Source organism: Setaria viridis, chromosome 3 (assembly GCF_005286985.2).
Source record: "Setaria viridis chromosome 3, Setaria_viridis_v4.0, whole genome shotgun sequence".
In the NCBI taxonomy this organism is placed as follows: Eukaryota; Viridiplantae; Streptophyta; class Magnoliopsida; order Poales; family Poaceae; genus Setaria; species Setaria viridis.
Window position 1 is genome coordinate 4,095,173 of NC_048265.2, and position 23,739 is coordinate 4,118,911.

Here is a 23,739-nt window from a genome sequence, read left to right on the forward strand (position 1 = left end):
TGATAGTGTGCGTAGCGTAGGCCAGAGGTCAGAGTCCGTGGGGACGCGTACGTGCCAACCACGGAGGATCCCATTGATCCGTTCCGTTCCACCACCCACTAGCCCATGGCTGGATTACTAGTTCTCGTACTGACACGCTGGCTTGGTCAATCGATTGGAAGCAAACACCTTTTGTTTAATTTCCTTGTTGGACAGATTTAATTTGACAACGCGGTCACAAGGCGGTCATTTGATGCAGCGCTAGTTAATTTTGCCTCCGGACGCTGGCGACGTAGAACAGAGACCAGACCGCTTCCTCGCTCCATGACTGGCTCCCATCAGCTTGCTGCCGTGTGGAAGGGTCGGACCGGAGGACAACGACGGAGCCGACCGACCGCGTTCCCCACTTGGCTGCCCTGCCCTGCCCTGCCCTGCCGGTGATCCGTCAGGTAGCGCCTCCACCGGGCGGCGCCTGCCTGCAGCGCCACCCGCCGCTGAAGAAGGCCACCGACGTGCGACCGACACCCTGACCCTGATCAGCCGAGGCTGATGAGTGAGCTCCCCTCCCGCGGCAAACGCGCGCGCACGCGAGAGGCGACGGGGACGCTGGTTTGGCACGCCAACCACGCCACGCCATTCCATCCATCCTCATCGCTGCGTCTTTATTTTTTCATTTCCTTTTCTTTTCTTTTTTTCCCCCCGACTATATATAGTAAAAATAATCAAATGGTTGGGGTTGAGCTGGTGGTGTTTTTTTTTTTTTGAGATATTGAGCTGGTGGTGTTGCGGCATCTGGTGCGGTGCGGTGCAGCCGACGACGCGTCGCTTCCACGCCAGCCAAGCACACCGTATCGGATTCCATCCCATCCCATTTCCTCCTGCGCGGAGGCAGCAGCGCCGGCACGTCCCCACCGACACGCGCCCGCCCTCCGATAGCCCTCCTCGACGGCCGCGATCGACCGGGAACCCACCACCGGCCGCTGGGCCCCTCCCCCTCCGGACCCGAGTCCGAGTGGGTGCGCCACGTGGAAGGGGATCGAGAAATGTGCGCATTTCCGCCGGCACCGATGCCCTCCGCTACAAATCTCAGCAGAACCCCGCAGCTTTCTGGAACATCAGACAGGTCCTAGCCGGTAGGCACAGCCAGGGGCACGGAGGGAATTACGCGAAACTGTGGGGCTTCTTCCTCGCGGAGCAACTATACGAGTAAAATAAAATAAAATAAAATAAGCAAACAGACGAGCAAGCAGCCAACGGGGCGTGGCTTTAAGCGCGCAAAAGTGCAGGACCGAAGAAGCGGGAAGTACATCTCTCCCTCTCTCTCTGTCGGTCTCGTCCGCCTCCGCTCTGCACCGGCCGCCTCCGCTCCTCCTCCCTCCTCCTCTTTAAAAGCACGGCAGAGCTGCTGCCCGCTCCCATCCCCGTCCCGTGGCGTGCCTTCTAGGGTTTCCTTCCTCCGCCTCCACGAGCCCGTCGCCGCTCCAGCCCGCCAGATTTGGATCTGCGACCCCAAGGTGAGTACCGGTACGTCCTCTTCCTCCCCCTCCCCCCTTTGCGCCTCGAACAGCAGCCTGTTCCTGCTCTTAGCTCTAGTAGATCCCCATTTCATTCCGCGTCTGTTCAGATTCCTACGGCTCGGATCCCTCAGTTCATACGCAGCCCCGCCTCCATCACCGATTAGGCGATTACTTCGCCCTGCGCCCGCCGTTGCTTGCGATTTACTTAATACGCGTATCCTCTTTTTTGTTGCTGTTGTTGTTTAACCCCTCTCGAGTTGGCTAGACAGATTCTTGCATCAACTGCGCGTGTAGCGTTCTAGTTCCTCGATTTTGTCATGGCCATTTGGGCCAAATTGCTGGTGAATTTGGAGGGGTGTGAAAATTTAGCTCCGGCTGATACGAGATTGTCCTTGCATGAAGGGGAGAAAACAAATTGCACATGCCTGCAAAACTCATTCAGATCGCGTGTGCATCATTGGTTACTACTAATTAGTACTCTCCCTGTCCTAACTCCATGTCAGCAATATACCGCGACTGCAATTCAAAGCCTATTAATAGCCTCCACCGATTTTCCTCTGTACATAGGCTTTGGTGCCACAATGTCCACACCACGCGGAGCAAGCTCTGTTATATTAGTATACACAAGATTCTGGCACCATATGCACAATCACGAGCTATCCTGCTAGTTTTAGGGTGCCTGCAACTGCCAAGTTGTTTCTTATATACAGCTATCACAGTGTGCATGGCTCCTCTAGCTGGCCTTCTCCATTCTGGAAATCTTGTCCACTGATTCAGATACACAAGTCATTCAGATCGCGTGTGCATCATTGGTTACTACTAATTAGCACTCTCCCTGTCCTAACTTCCAAGTCAACAATATACTCCCACGGCAATTCAAAGCCTACTAATAGCCGCCATCGACTCTTTTTCCTCTGTACATAGGTGTATTGTCTTGCTTTGGTGCCACAGTGTCCACACCGCTCCGAGCAAACTCCGTATATATACAAGAGTCTGACACCATATGCGCAATCACGCTCTATCCTGCTAGTTTTAGGGTGCCTGCAACTACCAGGTTGTTTCTTATATACAGCTATCACAGTGCGCACGGCTCCTGTAGCTAGCCATCTCCAATCTGGACATCTTGTCCACTGACCATTTATTCCCTGCATATATAGATACACTACAGCAGCCGGTGCAATTGTGGATGCAATGGTGCTAGTTCGCAAGCCAAATTTCCAGCATTTGCATGTCATGAGTAGTGCTCTTGTTGCATTCCTGGTATCACACCTGTTGTAGGTTCTCTTGGTATTTGGCTGTGCTTTTCGATCTGTTAGCAGTTCGTTTGCCCATTTCATTTGTGATGGGCACACAGTTTGCATGGATGCATGCATGGGAGTTACATGCCAAAAGTGCCTCACATCACATATTCACTCGTGATATTACACGTTCTGCTTTTTCAGCACGACACCAAAAAAGGTTAAACATGATGAATCATCTGTTTGTATCTTTTACTGTAATTAAACTAGACGGGATGGTGACGTCCATCTGCTTCTTTCCTCAAAAAGATTTCTTTATTGCATTTGATTTTATCTTTCCTGACTCTTTTAGGCTGTGAATTCTTGCTTTTAGATGACTTAGTGCTGTTTTTTGGTTAAAATGTTTATGATAATGAAACACACAATGTGGGCAATGCTTCCTGTAGTAGTCAGTGTTGAACCATGTCTTATTGTTCTTCAGCGTGGACCATGTTACCTTGTGCAGTCAATGTCAGGCTATGTCTTCAGTGTACATTGTTCCTTCTGCAGGAAGACCAATTCAAATCAGTTTACCTGGATTTCTTTCCCTGTTATCCTTGCCAGGTTGTTTTGATGGCTCCCGCTGTTGAAGTCATCAAGGAGGCAGGATCATTCCAAAAGGTTCCTGCCCTGAATGAAAGGATATTGTCATCCATGTCCAGGAGAGCTGTTGCTGCGCATCCTTGGCATGATCTGGAGATTGGTATTCTACTCATCTTGACAAGCTGTCAATTTTCTACTATTTGCTATCAGAAACTTATGTTTCTTGACTTCATGCAGGTCCTGGTGCACCGACCATATTCAACTGCGTAAGGCCATCCTATGATGAGATTTACGCATGTTTTTTGTGATATGTTCATTTTGATAGCGCAATAGTTTGTCTTTTCTTGGGAAAAAGAACAGAAAAAAAAACTCCCTGGCATTTAGACCGAGTTTGCTTCTGAACTTCATGCATCATCTGTCTCTTTCTGGTGCATCCTCAAATGTTTTAGAAAAACTCGTTGACGTGGGTCCTATTTCTTTTCCAGGTCATTGAGATACCCAGGGGCAGCAAGGTGAAGTACGAACTTGACAAGAAAACTGGACTGATAAAGGTAAAGTAATGTGGTTTGCCGCACGCATTATTGTGAACCTCTATTTCTTCTCAGTTTTAATATATCCTGTTTCTCATTTGAATGTGCAGGTGGACCGTGTGCTGTATTCATCAGTTGTGTACCCTCACAACTATGGATTCATTCCTCGCACACTTTGTGAAGACAGTGATCCTCTGGATGTGCTGGTTATAATGCAGGTATGTCTTAATTTTTTGTTCTATGAATGGCAAGTGTTGTTCCGAGCAATTATAAGCACCAGTTGAACTAATTATATCAGTCTCCTAGAGCCCTCTTGCATTTACAGATCTTGTCATTTCTCATTAATGTGTATGTTCAGAGAAGATGTTTATCGAAAGACATTTTTGTTTGTGTGCAGGAGCCGGTTATTCCAGGCTGTTTCCTACGTGCCAAGGCCATCGGCCTTATGCCTATGATTGATCAGGGAGAGGCAGATGACAAGATCATTGCTGTGTGCGCCGATGATCCTGAATACAAGCATTACAATGACATCAAGGAGCTCCCACCTCACCGATTGGCTGAAATCAGGCGCTTCTTTGAGGACTGTATCCTTTTCTTATTCATTCGTTCGGTATTTTGTTCCGCTAGCTAAGATTCTACTTATTTAAAAATTAATGTTTTCATCATGCTTGCGAAATTCTCCTAAATTCTCCTAACTTATGTGCAACATGCTACTTTGCAAAATAATACTGACTTGACTGAACATTATGGCCTCTAGTGATTAACTGTTGAACCCTTGTCATGTGTTAACTGTCTTATCCCAATTCTCAAGACCATGCAAATCTTAGAATAGTGCTTCCTCTTAGATCGAATGCTTTCTTTAACTGGGACCTACAGACAAGAAGAATGAGAACAAGGAGGTTGCCGTGAATGACTTTCTGCCTGCAAGCGCTGCTTATGAAGCCATTCAACACTCTATGTAAGTTGAATCTCTTTAACTCTTGAAAAAATTGTGGCCGTGCTTGTAACGGCGGTTCTATTCTTCTCAAGCTGACGCCTGGCAATGTGATCGTTGACACAGGGATCTGTATGCGACCTACATCGTTGAGGGCCTGAGGAGGTAGGCTGCTGCTGCTTGGTGCACCGGTGGCTTGCTTGAAGGATGTCTTTCACCGGTGGGAGCTGGAGGATGTTGACGAAAAACTAAGATACTGCTACCTTATGAAACACAAATATTGTTATTTTGTTGATGACCTGTATACCGCTAGTAATGGACCCTCAATCAAATCCCCTGGGGAATCAGTAGTAGTTGAAGCTGGTAACACAAGAGTGGCAAAGTATTCTTTCCTGGCCTCAGTGCCTATATACGTTGTACTTCATTGGTATCGTGATATTCATTCCTGTTGTGATATAATTCATTGGCTGAGATTGAATCTTCTCTGTTCTGTGATCGGAAATATGATTGCAATGTGCCCTTTATGTTGCAAATGCCTGAACGTTGTTCCTTCTTTTTGAACAACAAGGCCTGAACAATGTTAGATCTAAGCAAAGTTTAAACAGTCTTGGAAATCAGTGGAGTAGAGAACAGGGGTGTTTCGGACCGGACTTGACCATGGAAGTTATGGAGGCATTTTCATACACAACCGGAGTGTTCGGTCCGAATGTTTATATACTAATTTCCAGGGAATAAAGTTAAGTCCCTATGCCTCTCATATCGAATGTTTGGATACTAATTAGGTCACCAGCAACGTATAGGTGCACCCCTGGTTCTAAGGTGGGATCCAGCAATGATTTGATGTCACATGTTGTATTAACTTCAATATATAGAATCAGGTTGAATCTATGAATATGGGACCTGCAGCCCTCCATCTCTCTCTTCTCTCTCCCATTTTCCCTATATTATATTGCACGGGATCTGGTTCTATGTATGGAACCTGGTTCCATATAGAATCAGCTTCACAATGTATAGGACCTGGTTCCATAAAAGAGAGAAAAACATAGGACCAGCTAAGAACCACACATTGAAGAGGCCCTTAGGATATCGAATGTTTAGATACTAATTAGGAGTAGACTAAGGGGGTGTAGTTTAGTCCTTGTGGAACAGGGACTCTAATGTTTCCACATGGACTCTAATGTTTAGATACTAATTAGGAGTAGACTGAGTCATATCAAATGTTTAGATACTAATTAGGAGTAAACTATAGGAGTAGACTAAGGGGGTGTAGTTTAGTCCCTGTGGAACAGGGATTAGAGTTTAATCTCTGTCACATCAGATATTTAGATACTAATTAAGAGTGTCAAATATAGGTTAATTATAAAATTAATTGCATAAATGAAGGTTAATTCGCGAGACGGATCTATTAAGCCTGATTTGACCATGTGATGTTACGGTAAATATGTGTTAATTATGGATTAATTAGGCTTAATAAATTCATCTCGTGAATTAGCCACGACTTATGCAATTAATTTTTATAATTAGTTCACGTTTAGTCCTTCTAATTGGTATTCAAACATCCAATGTGACTCAAGCTAAAAATTAGTCCATAGATCCAAACAACCCTAACAATGCACTTTACCAAAGAGATTGAAACCGAGGGGGTGTCTAGTTGGTTGGGCTAGGAGCTAACAGACTTGCATATTGCAGCATGTTCATGTTTACAGTGTGACGAGCAAAGCCAATCTTTCCTTTCCAGATTACCTTAGAATTTGACTTGTGCAGCACCGGACCTGCATCTCTCCAGTAAGCCTGGGATGCAACTTTCATCACCTGCAAATTGGTTACTTATAACACAGGATTTCACAGCAACAATTGGAAAGTGGAGACGCAGCAAACTGAATTTATCTGTCCATCTGCTAACATGTTCAAGCTTTGTCAGAATCAACCTGAATCATCCGAACTCTGAAATTCATGTCATTTTGCAATATGCACATTCCCCACAACCCAAATCAAAAATCAATCTAAGAAGCAGACAAGTATCAACACCGTGTCGAACTAATTCTCGAATCAGAGGGTCACAAGCCCAGAAATCCAGATCCAGAAATCATAAAGGATTGCAAATTCCTTCCTCTTCTTCTCGTTAAATATGGATAACATAGAAATCCCTGCACCAACCACTACAGCTAGAACTAGCCCTAAACTTTCGATCCGCAGATCGATGGACACGATACATAGATTGAGATGCACCATTACATACACACAAAAGCAACAGACACAGGGAAACAATTGTCTCAGATCAGACGAGATCGGAGCGCGCTGGCACGCGCAGCCTACTTCTTGGGGGACTTGGTGGCGGCCTTCTTGGGCGACTTGGCCGCCTTCTCGGCCTTCTCAGCCCTCTCGGCGGCCTTCTTGGGGAGGAGCACCGGGTTGATGTTGGGGAGGACGCCTCCGTGCGCGATGGTCACGCCCGCCAGCAGCCTTCCGAGCTCCTCGTCGTTGCGGATGGCGAGGAGAACGTGCCGCGGGATGATGCGGTTCTTCTTGTTGTCGCGCGCCGCGTTGCCGGCGAGCTCGAGAACCTCGGCGGCGAGATACTCGAGGACGGCGGCGAGGTAGACGGGGGCGCCACTGCCCACGCGCTGCGCATACCGGCCCTTCTTGAGGTAGCGCCCGATGCGGCCGACGGGGAACTGAAGCCCGGCCTTGACGGAGCGCGAGACCGGCTTCTTCTTCGGGCCGCCGAGCTTGCGGCCGACCGCCGCCTTCTTCACCTTCGCGGCCCCGCCGTCCATCTCCGAGGGGTTTGGGGGTGGGGTGGATTTGGAGGGAATTCGGTTTTGGGTTTGGGAGGAAGCGAGGGAGATGGGATTCGACTTTTGGGGTGGTTTCGCTGTTTCGAAGGCTGCGCTGCTTTTATAGCTGCGAGCGGGGTCAGTGGGGAAGAGGGGCAGGGGGGGGGGGGGAGCGATCCGCGTGATGTGGGGTGAGCGCCGTTGGATCTAGAGGAAGGGGACGGCGGGGATTCGTCTTGGGGGCGCGATCCGTGGGAGGAGGCAGCGGGCCAATCAGGAGCGAGGGAGCGGACAGCTGGAGGACTGCTGAGGTGTGTGGGTCGGTGTCTGGCGTGAGGCCTGTGCGAGTTGTATGGTGCGGTGACGCCACGGGACCACTCTCCCAACTGATTGTTCGGTGGCTGACACGTGGGCCCGAACTGCTCTCTCTGTCACAGGAGAAATGCAATTTTGGTTATGTATCTAGAATATTTGTCTAGGTGCATAATCAAATTGAATTTTTCTTAGGAGTCAAGAGAGGTAAGCAAAGGAACTCTTTCTAACGTTATCATAGCTAGAGTCAGATCTAAAATGCGGTGAGATCTTCGTATGCAGTAAAGCGCTTTGATCTTTCTTAATCCTCCTCCCAAGCTCCAAGCTAGATACCGAGTAGGAAAAGTTGCTTACAAAGTTCAGGTCATGTTTATTAAAAAATCAAGCAAGATATATCCATGTCTTCACTGGTGATTTATGGTTTTTCACTCAATTCATGGATGGTAATAGAGGCGCAAATCATGATAGTGAGATAATCCCTTATTCATAGTGAGATACAAATGGTTTGGCTCTCATAGTAAGAAATCATCACATTCGAACTACTTCATATTCATCAACACACGGTCGAATACAAATCCTAAAATTCAATACAAATAATCCTAAATCCTATATTCATCGCACGCAATATACCTAAAAGTGGTGGACCTAGCCCAAAAGTATTTGTTATGTATGCACTGAGTGATGGTAGTGGAGATGAACAAATCTTCCTTAGTGTTTCGGAGATGAACAAAATAATAGTCTAGTTGCACTCATGCAAGAGATAACCACTACATCAAAATATGACCATAGCATTGCATAGGAAAACGCCCATACCTGTCGTGTTGAAGAGGAAGTAAATCTGACCTCTGCCAACCAAATGCCTACCTCCGCCCCCAGGATGCATCAAAATTGGAACGACATCTTAAGAATCAAAATATGGGAGAAGGAAGTCGCGCTACTAATAAAAAAAATTCTTACAGGTGAGTAAAAATAAATTTCCAGCTTGTGGATCCAATTAAAAAATGAAAGAATGCACCTACCACATTCACAGCACAACCCACCTTGTCAGCATCTCCGTCACCACCTCATTGACCCGCACCACCTCGATGCACCTGAATGTGGCCATAGGACTCGACTCCGCACAACCTCCACCCTATATGATGCCATCTTCTTGGCACCAGAGGTGACTAACTCATATCCGTGAAGCAAGGCGCCTAGTATACGTGAAGGAACTTACCTACCAATCTTTGTTCCCCATGGAGCCCACGTACCGCCGTCGCTTAGATAACATCCCTTACCGCTCGGACGAGAGCTCGTACACTGCCCTATGGAGCTCCCTCGCGCGTCGTGCATGGAGTTATCTACTCCCCCCATCCTCCTTGAGCTCGGCGACGCCACCACACCTCCTCCGCTGCTATTGGTAGCCACCTCCGCAAAGATTTGGGCTCCTTGCGCTACTTCTTGCCACATCTTTCCCCAACACATGTGCATCATCCTCCATCACATCTTCTCCACCCATGCATCATCAACCTTCCTTGCATGAGGCGGAGGGGATTTTGGATGGAGTGTGAAGGATGGTGGAGGCGGCGGCGTTGGATGGGAATGAGGGAGAGAAGACACGGGGGAGAGGTAGAGTGAGGGCGACGCATTCGGAAACCCTAACACACTGTTGCCTTATAAGTTAACTGAGACACTTGGGCCGAGGTAGATCGGATTGGGCTGTGACTACCCATGTGGTACTGGGCCACATTTTTGAGGCATATATGATCTCATGTCGGAATTGAGATTTTTTTATAGATGGATGCTTATCAGACAACCTTTAAAAATAGTCCGATTATTGGAGGCAGTTTATAGACATTGTCCCTTGATTTCTAAATGGCGGTTGGCTTTGTTGCCTGCCTATATAGTGACAAAATGGATGTAGCAAAAAATGGTTTTTTGGCTAAATGTGGTAGCCAATGAAGGTGAGGGTCCATCCTTTCCTTCTATGCAAATGCAATGATATCTCAAGGAAGGTGAGATGTCTTAATTAAGTGTAACTTGTTTTCCATTCACATTCTTGCCTAACAGTATATCTCATGTGGGCACAAATTTGGTTTGGGAAGTGACGAAAAATCATGTAAAGGAGAGAGGAATCTAAGCTATATAAAATAACTGACCATCTTTTTTTACAATTTCCACAATTACCCACCATTGCAGTTTGGTAACCAAGAGGGGTATCAAAGAAAAGTTGCCTACCCTAGGCAACAATCATAGACATCGAATTTCGATTCCAAATGGTTGGATGGTGTTGAATGGCAGGCAGCAACCAAACAGACCAAATGCCTAATTAAGATATCGGACCAGGGCAACCATATAAACAGCTTTTGAAGGGTTTGATTTTGGTTTGAAGCTTCCAAGTTCCAACCCAGCCTACTCGTATACAACTAGAAAACACTGGCATGGAGTTGTAGTGTCATCTTTGAGCTATGCAGCTAGGGAACAACCTAGATGTAGTTATTAAATATTTAACATGCCAATATTACTATCTCATTGATATACCTGAATATATAAAGTTAGTTAGTAGTTGTGATGAAATGATAAGTAAGATCATTAAAAAAAGAATATCACAAAATAGTTTGTACGAGCATTGCAGGAGTAATAAATGTCACTTTTAAAGTTTATATATTAGTTTACTTCTCATTTTTCGAAGTGGATGATGATAATATGTACGTTGCATTAGTAGTATCAGAAAACAAAACTAATGTAAAAACATTTAACTTTCATTCAGATTAAACACATGCAAGAACGAAATGACAACCAACCATATCATGCATGTGTTTAATACTTGTGATGTGGTTTGGGGGATTAAATGTTCCAACCCATTTGAAGTTTTTTTAATGAGGAAAGCAATTAATAATTAAATATTCATGGACATCTTCAAATTCTACAAGATCAGAAATGATATTACATAATTTCTTGAAGAATGTCTATCATATTAGCAAACTATCCTATCTCTTGAATGAAATAGAATATGTTGAATTATCATAAAAAAAGATAAAATCCAGACTCTAGATCAAGAGGGGGTTAGTAATTAGATGCTTTGCTCTATCAGCAATTGTTAATGGCCTAAACATGCATTGGATATGCCGCATATACACTAGACCCTTCAAACGAACAAAAAGAAAAAAAAAGATATGAAACATCGAGTGGTGCAACGTGTGGAACACGTGGCAAGTAGCGGACAAATCTGGTTGAGAAAATTATAGATCCATGTCACCCACAACATTACAAACTCTGTTCTAGAAAGCAGAAACTAATTTGATGTGGCATACTTAAAGTTAAAGTAAGCATACCTCCACCGTTCCTTCATCAAGAAAAGACAATAAAAAAGGCATGACGGCCAGGTATTATCTTGCCAATACGTACTAAATATACTTCCATTAATAGGAATTATCAAATGTTGTAATCGATTCAATAACATGTCATCTATGCTTATCTAGACTCCCAACACTTTGTTTACAAAATGCCAAAACCTTGCTTGAAGTACTTGATTTCCACATTCTATAAAATAGCCCCTAAATCATATATTGGTTCATTACCCATAGCAAGAGCAAATCTAGACACTGAAAAGCATTAGAAAACTCCTTGCTCTCCTTGCTCTCTCGGCAAGCGCCGCTTCCGCGTATATTTCACCAGTGACTCTGCAGCAGCAGCAATTGTTGCTGAACCTCACTGCTACCCTGCTACCAAATGTGTTCAATCAACTGGCTCTGGTAAACCCTATCACGACTGCCTTCTAGCAGTAGCAATAATGGCTACCAAACATGTTCAACCAACTAGCTCTGACGAGTCCTGTCGCCCGGTGGCAGCAGCAACAGCTGGTGTCTAGTGTGTTGAACCATGTGGCTTTAGTGAACCCCATCACTGCTGCTTACTGGCAGCAGCAGCAACAATTGCTACCAAACGTGTTCAACTAACTAGCTCTGGCGAGTCCTATCACCCACTGGCAGCAACAACAACTGGTGTCTAGCGTGTTCAACCAAATGGCTTTGGCGAACCCCTACTTGCAGCAGCCCGGTGGTGCCATCTTCTAAATGGTGTATTAGGTGCTACTACAATAATAAAGTTTGATATGCGTAATGAATTATCATAAATAATAAACAAAGTTGATTTATTAGCATCCTATTATATTATATGTACTTTGAATCATAATTCAATAGAAGATTCAATCTGCACCAACCACCATGGTTTGTGCTAGGCTGCACAGAGAGAACTCTAAATCGATGTTATCACGGACGATACGCCCAACCACTTAGAGGAGGTACAATAAGCCATGTCATCAGCAAATGCAGACGTGGAAGAAAGAGAAAATAGGAGAGAGAGTGCGTTTGGCACTTGCAGGGGCGACTAGCTGAACACGCGACCCAAGGTACGGAAGGGGCCAGCGCATGCAAGCGCGGTGTGCAGAATGGAGGTGAGCACCCGGTGAGTGAATAGAAAATAGCTATGGAAGTTGGAGGTAGTGGAATGTGGGGTCCGTTTGGAGACAAGCTTGTATGGGATGTCGCCTGTATGGTTTGAAAAAGCTTGTAGACAAGCTTAAGGTCTGGTTTGGTTCCGGTTGCTTATTTTTAGCACCCATCACATTGAAGGTTTAGATACTAATTAGGAGTATTAAACGTAGACTATTTACAAAACCTATTACATAAGTGGAGGCTAAGAATCTATTAAGTCTAATTAGTCCATGATTTGACAATGTGTTGCTACAGTAAACATTTGCTAATGATGGATTAATTAGGCTTAATAGATTCATCTCACCGTTTAGCCTCCACTTATGTAATGGGTTTTGTAAATAGTCTACGTTTAATACTCCTAATTAGTATCTAAACATTCAATGTGACATATGCTAAAAATAAGCAAAGAACCAAATGCTCCCTTAAGCGACAAGTTACTAGCCTTGCTCTATAACAACGCACTACCTCCCAGCCACGTGGTGTCGCTGGGAAGACGAAGGCCATAGCACCAGGACGCCATCGGCCCCATCGTGGGGGGTAGAACTCTCTCAAAGAGGAAAAGGGACGCGCTTGAGGTGCTAGGCACGTGCCTCGACTCGTCAGGCAAGCGTCGAGCCGGCGCAGATAATGGACAAGAGAAGAACGGGCTCTCGTCAAGGCCTAATGGCACCGACTGGTCCGAGAGGTAGAGAATCCTAGTTGACAAGTACTCCCTCCGTGCCAATATAAAGGACGTTTGAGGGTTGAAAGTTTTTTTCAAAATAAAAGATGTTTTAGCCCTGGCAACCTGTACGTAGTAGGGGAGTCAGCACCTGTCAATGTCGTCCACTACATGAATAAAGAGAAAGCAAGCTGCATAAAAAAAAAGACAAACCAAGCGATGGGAACATAAAAAAATCTCGGAACCTTATCTCCTCTCACGGCGGGCACGCACAGCATCCGTCTCCGCCTCCGCGAGCTGCGTGAGGCCGCGCTCACGCCGAACTCCCTCCTCCGCGAATCCTCCTCCCTCCTTCTCCGGTGTGGAAGGCAGCGGCGGCCTCCGCCGATTTTCGCGGTGCCATCGTCTGTTGGCGTCGCGGTGCCCTGGCGTACCGTCGGCGAGCCGACGACTGCGCCCCGACGCCCCTCCCTGTCCATCTCCTCTCCTCGTCCCCATCTCCTCCGCCTCCCCATCTCCTTTCATCTCCACCGCCACCACATCTACCAGTCTTCGATTTCCCCCCGCCATCCCGTCAACTACAGCGCATCAGGCATGGCTGGCGCTGCGCGGCGCCGTCGCCGTTTCCCTAACCGCCTAGCCTGGATCCCGTCAACTACGATGCGGCCTCCAAGGTCGCGCTGAAGGTGGGGGGCGGCGGCGATGCGGCCTCCAAGGTCGCCCTGAAGGTTGGGGGCGGTGGTGATGCGGCGTCCAAGGTCAGCCTGAAGGTTGGCCGCGACGGTGATGCGGCCTCCAAGCTCGCCCTAAAGGTGGGGGATGGCAGCGATGTGGCCCCCAAAGTCGCCCTGAAGGTAGGAGATGGAGGCGACGGCGGCAGCTACGGTCCCAACACGGGTACCTGTGGCTGGGATGGGAGCCAAAAGCACATCGTGGAGGTGGGAGGGGGCGGCGACGACGATGTCAGCTACTCTCCCATTTTGGGGTACTGCAGCTGCAATCTGATCCGAAAGCACCTTGTGGTGGAGGAGGGCGGCTGTGGAGGCACCTGCCCTCGCCACTTGGGGAGCTACGACTGCTGTGGGAGCCCGAAGCACGTCGCACATGGTCGTCGGCGTAGAGGGACAATTGTATGTTCTCGACTCAGAAGCTGAAGATAGTGAGCTGGAGGAGAGCTACCGTCCAGTGCTCCGCCGAGGTCAAGGGGCCTTTGGCCGTCGACTTGCTGCAACCGGTGAGGTGGCCTTGGAGGCAGGCACAACCAAAGCTACCGCTGATGCCGGCGGCGAAATGACCGAAGAGATGGTGCAGTACATGGAACAATGCCTTACCGGCATCGAAGAGGCCAACAGGGAAGTCTTTATCCCCTGGATCAAGGTTCTCCTCACTTCTATCTACACCCATAACTAGTTCTGATGCCTGCATATTATCTGTACAAATATGTGCTGCTTTTGTGTGTTTTCGCTTTTGGGTATGAAGGTACCTGCAATTTAGAACTATATTTCTGCTATTTGATTTCCGCTATCTGAACATTAAGAACTGTATTTTGTTAGCTTTTGGGACAGTTATGATTTCCCCTATCTGAACATTAAGAACTATATTTCGTTAGTTCAATGTCACCAGAACAACGCAGCATACTGTTGTTTTTGCAGTGAAGTAAATATATGCACGAACAGATGGTGTTTTTAGCGGCAGAAAATGCATGAACACGATTAATAAGTAAGTAGGAATTCAGAGAAACCAAACTAGTTTTTATACATGCAACAAAAGGCTTTCCTTCGCCTCCACTAGGATTACAAGATACTAAACATATTTACAAGTACACACATCACAATAGCAGTACATTAAGCAAAAGCTAGACATACATATTGCATTGGTGCTGCACACTTCAAAAGCTAGATATCCATATCCCATTGTTGTTGCACACCTCAAAAGCTTAACAAACAATTCGATTAGTTGTTCAACGACTCAATTGCCTTCTGAATTGTCTCCCTGTCGCAACTAAGATATTTGGGAAGCATGCCTGCTGCCTCCAGCCTCGGCTTATTCATGTGGGGGATCTTGTACCTATTCCCTCCATTATCTTTCATAACTTCAATCATGCATCCTTGTAGCGTCAGGAATACCCTATTTAGAATAACAGGGTTGTAGTGTTCATATTCACTGATCACATTTGCGATGATGTCATCCATATTTCTAGATGTCGTTCTATCCGTCATCGACTGAAGAGATGCAAAGAAACCAAGATCTAGGCAATTCATATCAGGAGAATTAGCAGGTTGATTCATTATGCGTATATCCAGGCCGGTATGGGCAACTGCTGTTTTAAAATCAGGATCATCGGCGTGGATATGTGAGGGAGCATTGTCCTGCTGTATCCAAATTATCTCGTTAGCATCTTCTTGAGGCCAGCGAATGCGTATAGCTTCAAGAAGTTTTGTGATCATATAAGATCTCATTGTTTGTCTACCAACCTTCATTGTCTTCGTGATAGGTGTGCCCCTAGGCCTATTGTCACTTCTTCTTTGTGCTGGTTCCTGAAAGTAAAACGATTCTTATGAGAATATAGTTGTATTGATTCTTATGTATCGAAACAAGAATAAAACATGGCCGAGAATGCTACCTCATGGACAAAAGGCCAACAGCCTAACTTGCCATCAAAATAACATCTACCTTCAGCATCAAACCTAGGCTGTGTAATTCCAGAATAAAACATGACTTTATCAATGTTATTCTTGTTTTGCACTATCCTGTGGGGGTCTTCTTCGTCTGGAGCCATGTACATCTTCTTATTCTTTCTTGTCCCATTGAACCACTTCTCATCTGTGTGGATTATATTTTTCATGTGTCTGAACATGGGATTAGTTGGCAGCGTACTTGGTTCTAGCATAGAGAGACACCACTGCAGCCTAGCCTTTTTATTTCCTTCCTTCAAATATGGCTTCAGTGAGTTGGAGTGTCGTCGTAGCAATCCTTGCCGAATGCCCTATGCAGATTGCTTTTATGGACACCTAGAGCATTTGCAAGTGACCTTATAGTACCCCTTCTGCTTAGGGGAATATCTGGAACTCTAGAGACATCCACTTGAACTTTTTTACGGCCGCAGTTCTTAGGTTTCAAACTCTGAACATCAACTGGTATGCCCTGTGCCCATCAATTTTTTGCTCTCTTCCATACACGTTGTATGGTACGTACACGGACATTGTACTTTTCAGCAATAATAGTTGTAGTGTTTCTTTTTAATTTTCCATTGTTACTGCTCCGAAGCAAATCTTGAAATATGTCTTGTCTTTGTCTTTCTGTCAAATTCCTCAATCTATGTGGGGCCTGATCATGATTTGCTTGGTCATCATCTACACCATCATGTGCTTGCTCATCCTCTTCAGCATCATGTGCTTGGGCATTGTCTTCGTCGTCATGTGTTTGCTGATTCTCTTCACCATCTGAGTCCGACAACTCCTCTTCATCAAAGGCGATGTCTACAGTTTCAGCGTACACGCCAAACACCTCTATGAGGTCATCCAAGGCATCTTGTTGACCTGGATAAAAATAGAACTGATCAATACAAATCGTTTTGGACTTGGAGCTAATAAATGTGTTGTAGGACCTTTTTATTTGGATCACATGCTGCACAGCTGCAGATATGCACACAATTAATAATTTTGCCTAGGATGTGCACAAATGCATTAAATATGATTCTTTTTAGCAAACATATGTGTATGCTCAAGTCACTAATTGGAAATAATCGCCTGTAAGCAGGTTGTCTTGTTCACTGCCCTGTTGAGGAAGATTCAAGTCAAAGGGATGGAAAACATTATGAACCGGTGCATCATCAAAGAGGCCAGGTAAGGCATCTGCTCCACCACTAAAGGCATTCTCACATGCTACAAAAAATAATTTCAGGTGACAAACATAAACACACCACTTTATTTGTGCTACTGAAATGAGCATTCTAAGATAGCCCTTTAATTGTAGAGAATTGATGTTCGTTAAATATCTTGAACTCCTGGAAATATTCACCTGCATGTACGCTTCCTTCTTGTTCATTTAAAGAAAATGGGCGGGCAGCTGTCAATTGTACTTGTGAGTTATCCACCCCTATGAAATGTACTCCCTGTCAGCACTGTTTATTTTGGACAAGATGCTAAAAAAGCATTTGGTATACCAACTTTTTTGTAGAAGCAACAAAACATATGGTGAGGTTAGATGCAACTCTTAGTAGATTAAAATTTTTTGCACTTCTATTGAATCCAGGAAATAACCTTAGGCTACACCAAATTGAAATCCAATAGGAGTAAGGCATCAAATTACCTTCACAAAATCAGTTTAGGAGATAGAGAAAAGACAAACAGAATCCAAGCAAACTCATTTTAGGAGACAGGGAAGAGAGAGAAAAAGAACAAGAGTCATCATACTAAATTGCATGTTGAAGGAGGAGGGCAAGTAAAGAATCACCTCGTTTTATTTCGCTTGCACCAACTGTTTCCAAGGGATCATGGATACTCCTATCTTGTTCATTTGCAGGTGGCTCGTTGAGATCAGGCCCCTCGTCTCCTTCCTCATCTAGAGTTGCATTCAAGTCAAGGGCCATGGCGAGTGAATGGTTTGGAGGAGTTGTGGGCAGTGAGGCAGTAGCTTTAGTAGCCCAGAAGTTAAATATGGCGCCTGAATGGCTATTTAAATTTGTTTGTGTTGCTTCTCTTAATTTTTGGCGCTAAGTTTGGTTCCCGCCAACTGTTAAATTATATTTTGGTGAAATGTTTATTTGTTTAATGAAAATTGTACAAGCAAAAGTAAGTGAATGCACTGTGATGTCTGCACATGTAATGATTGCAATTGTAGAGGTATGCATGTCATTTGGTGGTGGCCTTGGTACTCCCCCAAGAGACTAAAACGTCCTTTATATTGGGATGCATAGCGAGCGGCGCCTTTGTGCACAACGTGCCACCGACTCACCGAGGTCCCAACTCCCAAGCACTGCCAGGACATCACCAAACCCAAAACCTCATTCTCGTGTTTGGTTCGTAATTCCTGATTCTACTTGAAATCAACACGGGATTCTTTTTTCACTCAATGTGAAATGGATGCCTTGTTCTAGAATTACTGCATAGGCGCGGTAGTTCATCGAAATGGAAACTTTTTGTTATGTAGAACCTGGCAGCATCGTTCTTAAACTTTCTTTGAAGACTGGATTATCGTTTGATGAATTAACACAAAAATAATAGCAGTGTTTTTGATGAATGCTTCAAGTGTTCATCGGTGATGCAGCAGGTATGATGTTCACTTGTTCAGTCCAGAACCTATTTATAGAAATAGGCGTCGCCGACGATTTCATTTGCGATGGAACATGCTCTAAAGCAGCACGCATGTCTCTTCCGTATCTCCTCTCCATTGTGGTATGAATGTGAATGGCCCATTGACCAAGAAATGTCCTTGTAAGAAATTTCGACGATTTCGGGATGAAGCCAAAATTAAATGATGAACACAAGGATCAGGGATGCTGAGTGTGGCCTACTCGAGCTTATGCAAGCACATCAAGGCTGCAAGCAGGTTGAAGCCGAGGAGGTGGTGGAGCAGAGGACGGCGGTCATGGTGACGAGGGAAGCATGCAGCGATGCAGGTCGGCTCACCTCCATGTCCTTTTCTGCCCTTCATTCCTTATCCGAATCCTTTCGAACAGGCTCAGGGTGCCGTCGCGGTAACCCCGGCGACCGTCGCCTGTTGGTCCAGACGAGAAGGCGGTGGCCTGCATGGATCGAATAATGGTGTGGTTGATAGGGTGCAGGATGGTGGCGCAGGACGTAGCGACGTAGGGATAGGCGGCCAGCATGACCTCGGCGGCCGCCCGTGGCCACCGTGAACACGGACGCCGCCTTGTCCGGTTTATTGATCACCATCCAATATTCTTTCCCCTAATTTGGATCGATATTATTGATTGCGATCCAATAATTTATAAGGACAGCCCAACTCGGATAGCTATTTTACAGAAAGATCCCTGTCAGGCAGCTCGTTCTCCGATGCTCTCACGCGATGCCGGCGACCCCCCGCACCATCCGCAGCAGCGCAGAGGCCAGACACCATCCTCCCGCCCCCAGCTTACCTCTCGCTGTTCCGATTCAGATCAGAGTCGCCGGGCCCCTGCAGCGACAAGCACCGGAAGCGTGCGATTCGCAGGTTCCCTCCGATCTCAATCCGCTGGCCTCCTTTGGTGGACGGGGGACAAGGACCTGTTTAGGCTCCGTCAAAATTCCAACTTTGGCACTATGCAAAAAGAAGATTCCCCGTTACATCAAACTTGCGGTACATGCATGGAGTACTAAATGCAGACGAAATGCTACAGTTGCGCATTTATGGCAAAATGCAAATTTTGTCACTCCCAATTTGTAAACTAAACAAGGCTAAGATGGACGGACAGTGGACGGGGCCTCCGATTGCGTCGTGCCGGCGTCTTGTACAGCAGCAATGGTGTGGCCTTCCTTCTTCAGAGCAGCATGTACTGTTAATAGGATGTCCGTTCAAAGACTCTGAAGAAGAGAGAGAATGCATGCACAGCACAGTAGTGTTAAAAATCGGCAGTGCAGAGAAAGTTAATATTCCAAGATGTTCAGGTTCAGCAATCTCCGAACCTACAATTGCAGTGCATGCTCACTTCATCTTGCAGTGACCTTGCTATCACGCTGAAGGCTGCTGAACCAGTCGCATCTCGCATCACATTTCAGAGTGTGAGCTAGCAGTTCAGGACTCAGGTACCGGAGAGCGGTCGGTGACTGCAACGAGCCAACCATGGCATCCAGCTCGTCTTGCCTAAGATTTTAGCCACTCATGCGGTACAGGTTCATACCACCATGGCACAATGTTCATGGCATGTAGGGGGTCTATAAAAAACTTGGTCAATGTTTGCATTAGAACAACAAGATCTGAATTTGAATTTATTAGCTGCATACACTAGTATCTCCTAGACTAGATGTGGTGAAGGATCACTAGCAATCTAGCAGTACAATGGAGTCTTTTGGAGGAAGAGTGTGCCATGGCGCGGAGGAATAAACCAGTCGGTACAATACTAATGGGCCCATTGTCCAGAAGCTTCCTTCCACCATGATGGTCCAACCAAGGCCCAAACGATTCGGAGATAGATCGGTCCCAGCCCAACAATGAACCAAAGCCCAATGAGCGTTAAACGAAGACAATCGGTGAAGCGTCATTCCGGGGCGCAGTTCCAACGCCAAAAACAGCCCAGGCCAATTACACGTGTCACCTTATCCACTCGCCCACCTATAAATACGCCCGCGAACGCACCCACCCGCGAACGCGTCAAGAAAAAACCACAAGAGGAATCGAGGAGGAGTGGGAGGAGAAAAAAGTAGCCAAGAAAAAAAAAAATCCTCTTCCGCGAGGGCGAGCGATTCGTCGTCCTCACCTCAGTCGTCGCCCCCGCCCGTGCCATCGCCACAGCAGCGCCGCCTCCTGCTCAGATCTGCGGAGCCCAAAGCCCGACCTCGCCGGCGGCCGCGGCGGCCGAGGCGCGGATCCAGGATGCCTTCGCCCGTGCGGGGTCGCTGCTCGCCCCTGCGCCGCTTCCCCCGCGACGACGCGCTCTCCTGCCCCTCCGCCTGCTCCCATCGTCTCAAGCCTTGGTCTTGGCGTGCCCAACCCCTCTCCTCGTCCTAACGCTTACCTCCGCTCCTTGATCTGCCTATATCTATCTATCCGTCCATCCTTCCTTCCTTCCTTTCTTCCTTCTAGATTTCTAGTTCTACCTGCTGCCGCTCGCGCCTGCCATTTTCCTCCAGCTCACGGACTCGTCTGCTGGGTTCGGAGCTGCCTTGTGCTAGATCGGATTGGTTTGGGTCGGTTGCTCGCTTTCTGGATCAGATCTGCGCTGCTGGGAGTTAGGTAATATACAGGATGATCTGCCTCTTATGATTATTGTTTAACCAAATCGAGACCTAGAAACTATTAATCGACCTAGCTTTAATTGTTACACTTAGGATCAGCTTGTGCTATGCTTAAATTTAATGTACGGCGTATAGTGATGCTTGTCTGTCAATTAGCATTAATACCTAACTCTTAAGAGAAAGTATGTGTATGAGGAGGAATAATAGCTACAGCTGCTCTTCTCCTGTTTTGTAGCGTCAGTGCAGCGTGGTTGTACGCTTGCAGTTTTGGTGTATCACCCTGCAAGTAGCAAGCCAGTGCCTTGATGGACGGTCGTTCCTGCTGTCTCGAGAGCGTGCCAGTAGTGACATCTGGCGATGACTCTCCTACCAGCGCTGCCCACACTGGTCTACCGCTTCCAATAGAGAAGCGCTGCGCTTCGGTTGATAAGACCTGTGAAGCCACAGAGTTTGGGAATGGTTTGCTGGAGACCAAGATATGTACGTGTTTCTCCAAGTCAATCAGTTTGGAGGTGAATAAAGGCCTCCAGAAATGTGCGACTTTCCCTCCCTCTTCTGGCAAGGCTCAGCAGGAGGATCATTCATGCTGCCATGAAGATGATGGGCACACGGTTGCCCCTGCTTATGAGCGCTCGGTGTCTTTACCTGTGAGTACCTCAAGTTAAATTGTCTTGCCATTTGTCCAAAATGGTTGTCATTGTATCTATGTTGTCTTGCATGTTTGTACATGTTCTATGAGTACTTGATTTGATTTTTTTGGTTTTTATCATTATGTACAAAGTTTCAGAATCCAACTAACAGCCTGGATTCCAACTAGGGTCCTTAGTGTTCTCTAGCTGCTTTATATAATCATATTTGACTTACGTTTGCTTTCCAGTTTGTAGGCATGATGCACTCTTCTCATACAAAATTAGCATCAACCTTTTGAGATACAATAATACTTTGAACTAGACAACTAGTTTAAAGATATCCAGATTGTGTTCTGTGTTAGCTGAGTGTTTTGGGGCTAAAGCTCAAAAATAGGGCCAGCTGGTCATATTAGCAAGTGGCAGCCATGCCACATTTCTTTCTGTATTGCTTGTTTGAATTCTTTTTCGTGTAAATTTGGTCCTAATTGCTTCAAATTATTCATACCATGTAACCTCATTCCTCATGCAAATATAATATTTGCTGCTTATTGCCGTGGCTATAATTAGGAAGGCTGCATGAGAATTGAAGAGTCAGGCTGTTTTTCGTTTGCACCGGTCTTTTAATTGGTAATTGAGGAAAGATATAACAAGCTTGGGGTTGTTATAAATACAGTTGGGAACTGAATCGATTGATCTGCTTTACTCCTTAAAGTGTGTGCCTGTCTGGCTATGCTTCTGTATTGATTGGCTAGCCATGCATGCCGGACAATGTTTAGCAATCTGTCAGCTCAAACAACTAGTAGTGCTTTTTTTACGTTCATGTGAAGCAACCAGTTATTGCCCTTGATGTGTTGGCCAATCACTATGTGCTCTCTGGAGCCTTGTTTGAGAACTGACAAACTAATAGCGCTCATCTCTGGCGCCTTGTTTGACAACTGAGAAACTAATAACGCTCACTATTCCATTTATGTTACCTAATGATGACTTATTTACTACCCTTTTCACTTTGTTGTGTCAATAGCCGACTTTGAAGCTCATCTCTGCTTTGAAAGGAGGCCGCGAAAAGAATGGAATGACATCACCAACTGAAAATCGCCACGTCAAATGGGCCCCTGACGTGTATGACCCCCCTGTGACGTCGGTATGCCATTCAGTGAATAGCAGTTATCAGCGACGGTCTAAATCCCGCAAGGAGAAGAACAAGCAGAAGAAGAAACAGAAGCAGAAGGGGAAGTCCAAGAAAAATCACCAGAATTCTATACAGAGTTCGTCTGCAATGGAGGTTTCTGATCATGGGTATGAATCTTTAACTGCCCTTCCCATTTTTGCAATTCACGGGCGTCCAATATTTTTCTGATTTATGCACCTTGAATTTTGTTAGGTCGAAAGGTGTTAGCACCACTGGTGGTAAGTCTTCAGTAGATGATCACGAGGATATAATAATGGATTACAGCATGGGCAATCAGGAAGCCAAATGTGGAAGCAGCTTCCTGCGTGAATCTGTTGCTAAAATGCATTTCTCGACTGCTGAAGCTTCCTGAGAGGCGCTAAGGTTCTGCAGATGCACCCTCAATTCTGTAAATATGATGGATGTATATAAATAAATCCAGCATGCCGTTGTTGTTGCTGTTGTCGTGTCTGTTGTGTTGCGTTTGCGTCTGAGGTGTTTGGAGTTATGGCCTGGTGTGATACTGGAGAAATAATTTTTGGACAGACTTTGTTCTGTATGTTTTGGTGGACATATCTATCTCTAATCCATGGCTTTGCAGTTGTTGCCTTACCCGTGATTTGATGATTTTAGTGTTGTAGCTGGTTATGTATGTTGCAATAGTCGGTTATATACGACTTGGCAGGTAAGTGTCTGAATCTGTGCTCCCCAGAACGCGCACACTACGGTACTGGGTGTATTCTCCCAGCTTCTTCTCTATCAGTTTTAATTACGTGCACACTCTTCTGAAAATCTGATGGATCTCCAGAACTCCTGATCGTGGGTATGAGCATTTTACTGCTCTTCTTGCCTCTGCAATTCATGGCATTAGGCATCCCATATTTTGCTGATCTATGCATGCTAGCACTTCTGATCTATGCGTGTTAGCACTTCTGGTGATCGGTCTTTTGGAGACTATCTCGGTAAACATGAGGCTGTGATCATGGATTACAGCACGGGCAATCTGGAAGCCAAATGTTTTAGCAATTTCAGTTTTATATCT

At 45.9% G+C, this 23,739-nt stretch overlaps 3 protein-coding genes across 4 annotated transcripts; 2 read left to right on the forward strand and 1 right to left on the reverse strand.

Moving 5' to 3' along the window:
• The first annotated feature begins 1,273 nt into the window (after nucleotides 1-1,273).
• LOC117849751 (soluble inorganic pyrophosphatase 4) lies at nucleotides 1,274-5,258 on the forward strand. Of its 2 annotated transcripts, none has more exons than XM_034731418.2 (8): nucleotides 1,274-1,503; nucleotides 3,338-3,476; nucleotides 3,554-3,582; nucleotides 3,802-3,867; nucleotides 3,957-4,064; nucleotides 4,244-4,430; nucleotides 4,723-4,804; nucleotides 4,907-5,258. In XM_034731418.2, exons 2-8 carry the CDS (start codon nucleotides 3,347-3,349, stop codon nucleotides 4,947-4,949), a joined length of 645 nt encoding a protein of 214 aa, XP_034587309.1. In that variant the 5' UTR covers nucleotides 1,274-1,503; nucleotides 3,338-3,346; the 3' UTR covers nucleotides 4,950-5,258. The 2 variants fall into 2 exon arrangements, with proteins under 2 accessions (XP_034587309.1, XP_034587308.1); XM_034731417.2 differs by having other exon boundaries at nucleotides 1,276-1,493.
• Nucleotides 5,259-6,862: 1,604 nt separating this feature from the next.
• On the reverse strand, nucleotides 6,863-7,646 carry LOC117847099 (probable histone H2A.5). Its single transcript, XM_034728257.2, has one exon. The coding sequence runs from the start codon at nucleotides 7,555-7,557 to the stop codon at nucleotides 7,093-7,095; it is 465 nt and encodes a 154-aa protein (XP_034584148.1). The 5' UTR covers nucleotides 7,558-7,646; the 3' UTR covers nucleotides 6,863-7,092.
• A 12,661-nt stretch (nucleotides 7,647-20,307) lies between these two features.
• LOC117848096 (uncharacterized) lies at nucleotides 20,308-23,309 on the forward strand. The gene is made up of 4 exons (XM_034729409.2): nucleotides 20,308-20,898; nucleotides 21,136-21,547; nucleotides 22,551-22,825; nucleotides 22,911-23,309. Exons 2-4 carry the CDS (start codon nucleotides 21,206-21,208, stop codon nucleotides 23,068-23,070), a joined length of 777 nt encoding a protein of 258 aa, XP_034585300.1. The 5' UTR covers nucleotides 20,308-20,898; nucleotides 21,136-21,205; the 3' UTR covers nucleotides 23,071-23,309.
• The last annotated feature ends 430 nt before the right edge of the window (nucleotides 23,310-23,739 follow it).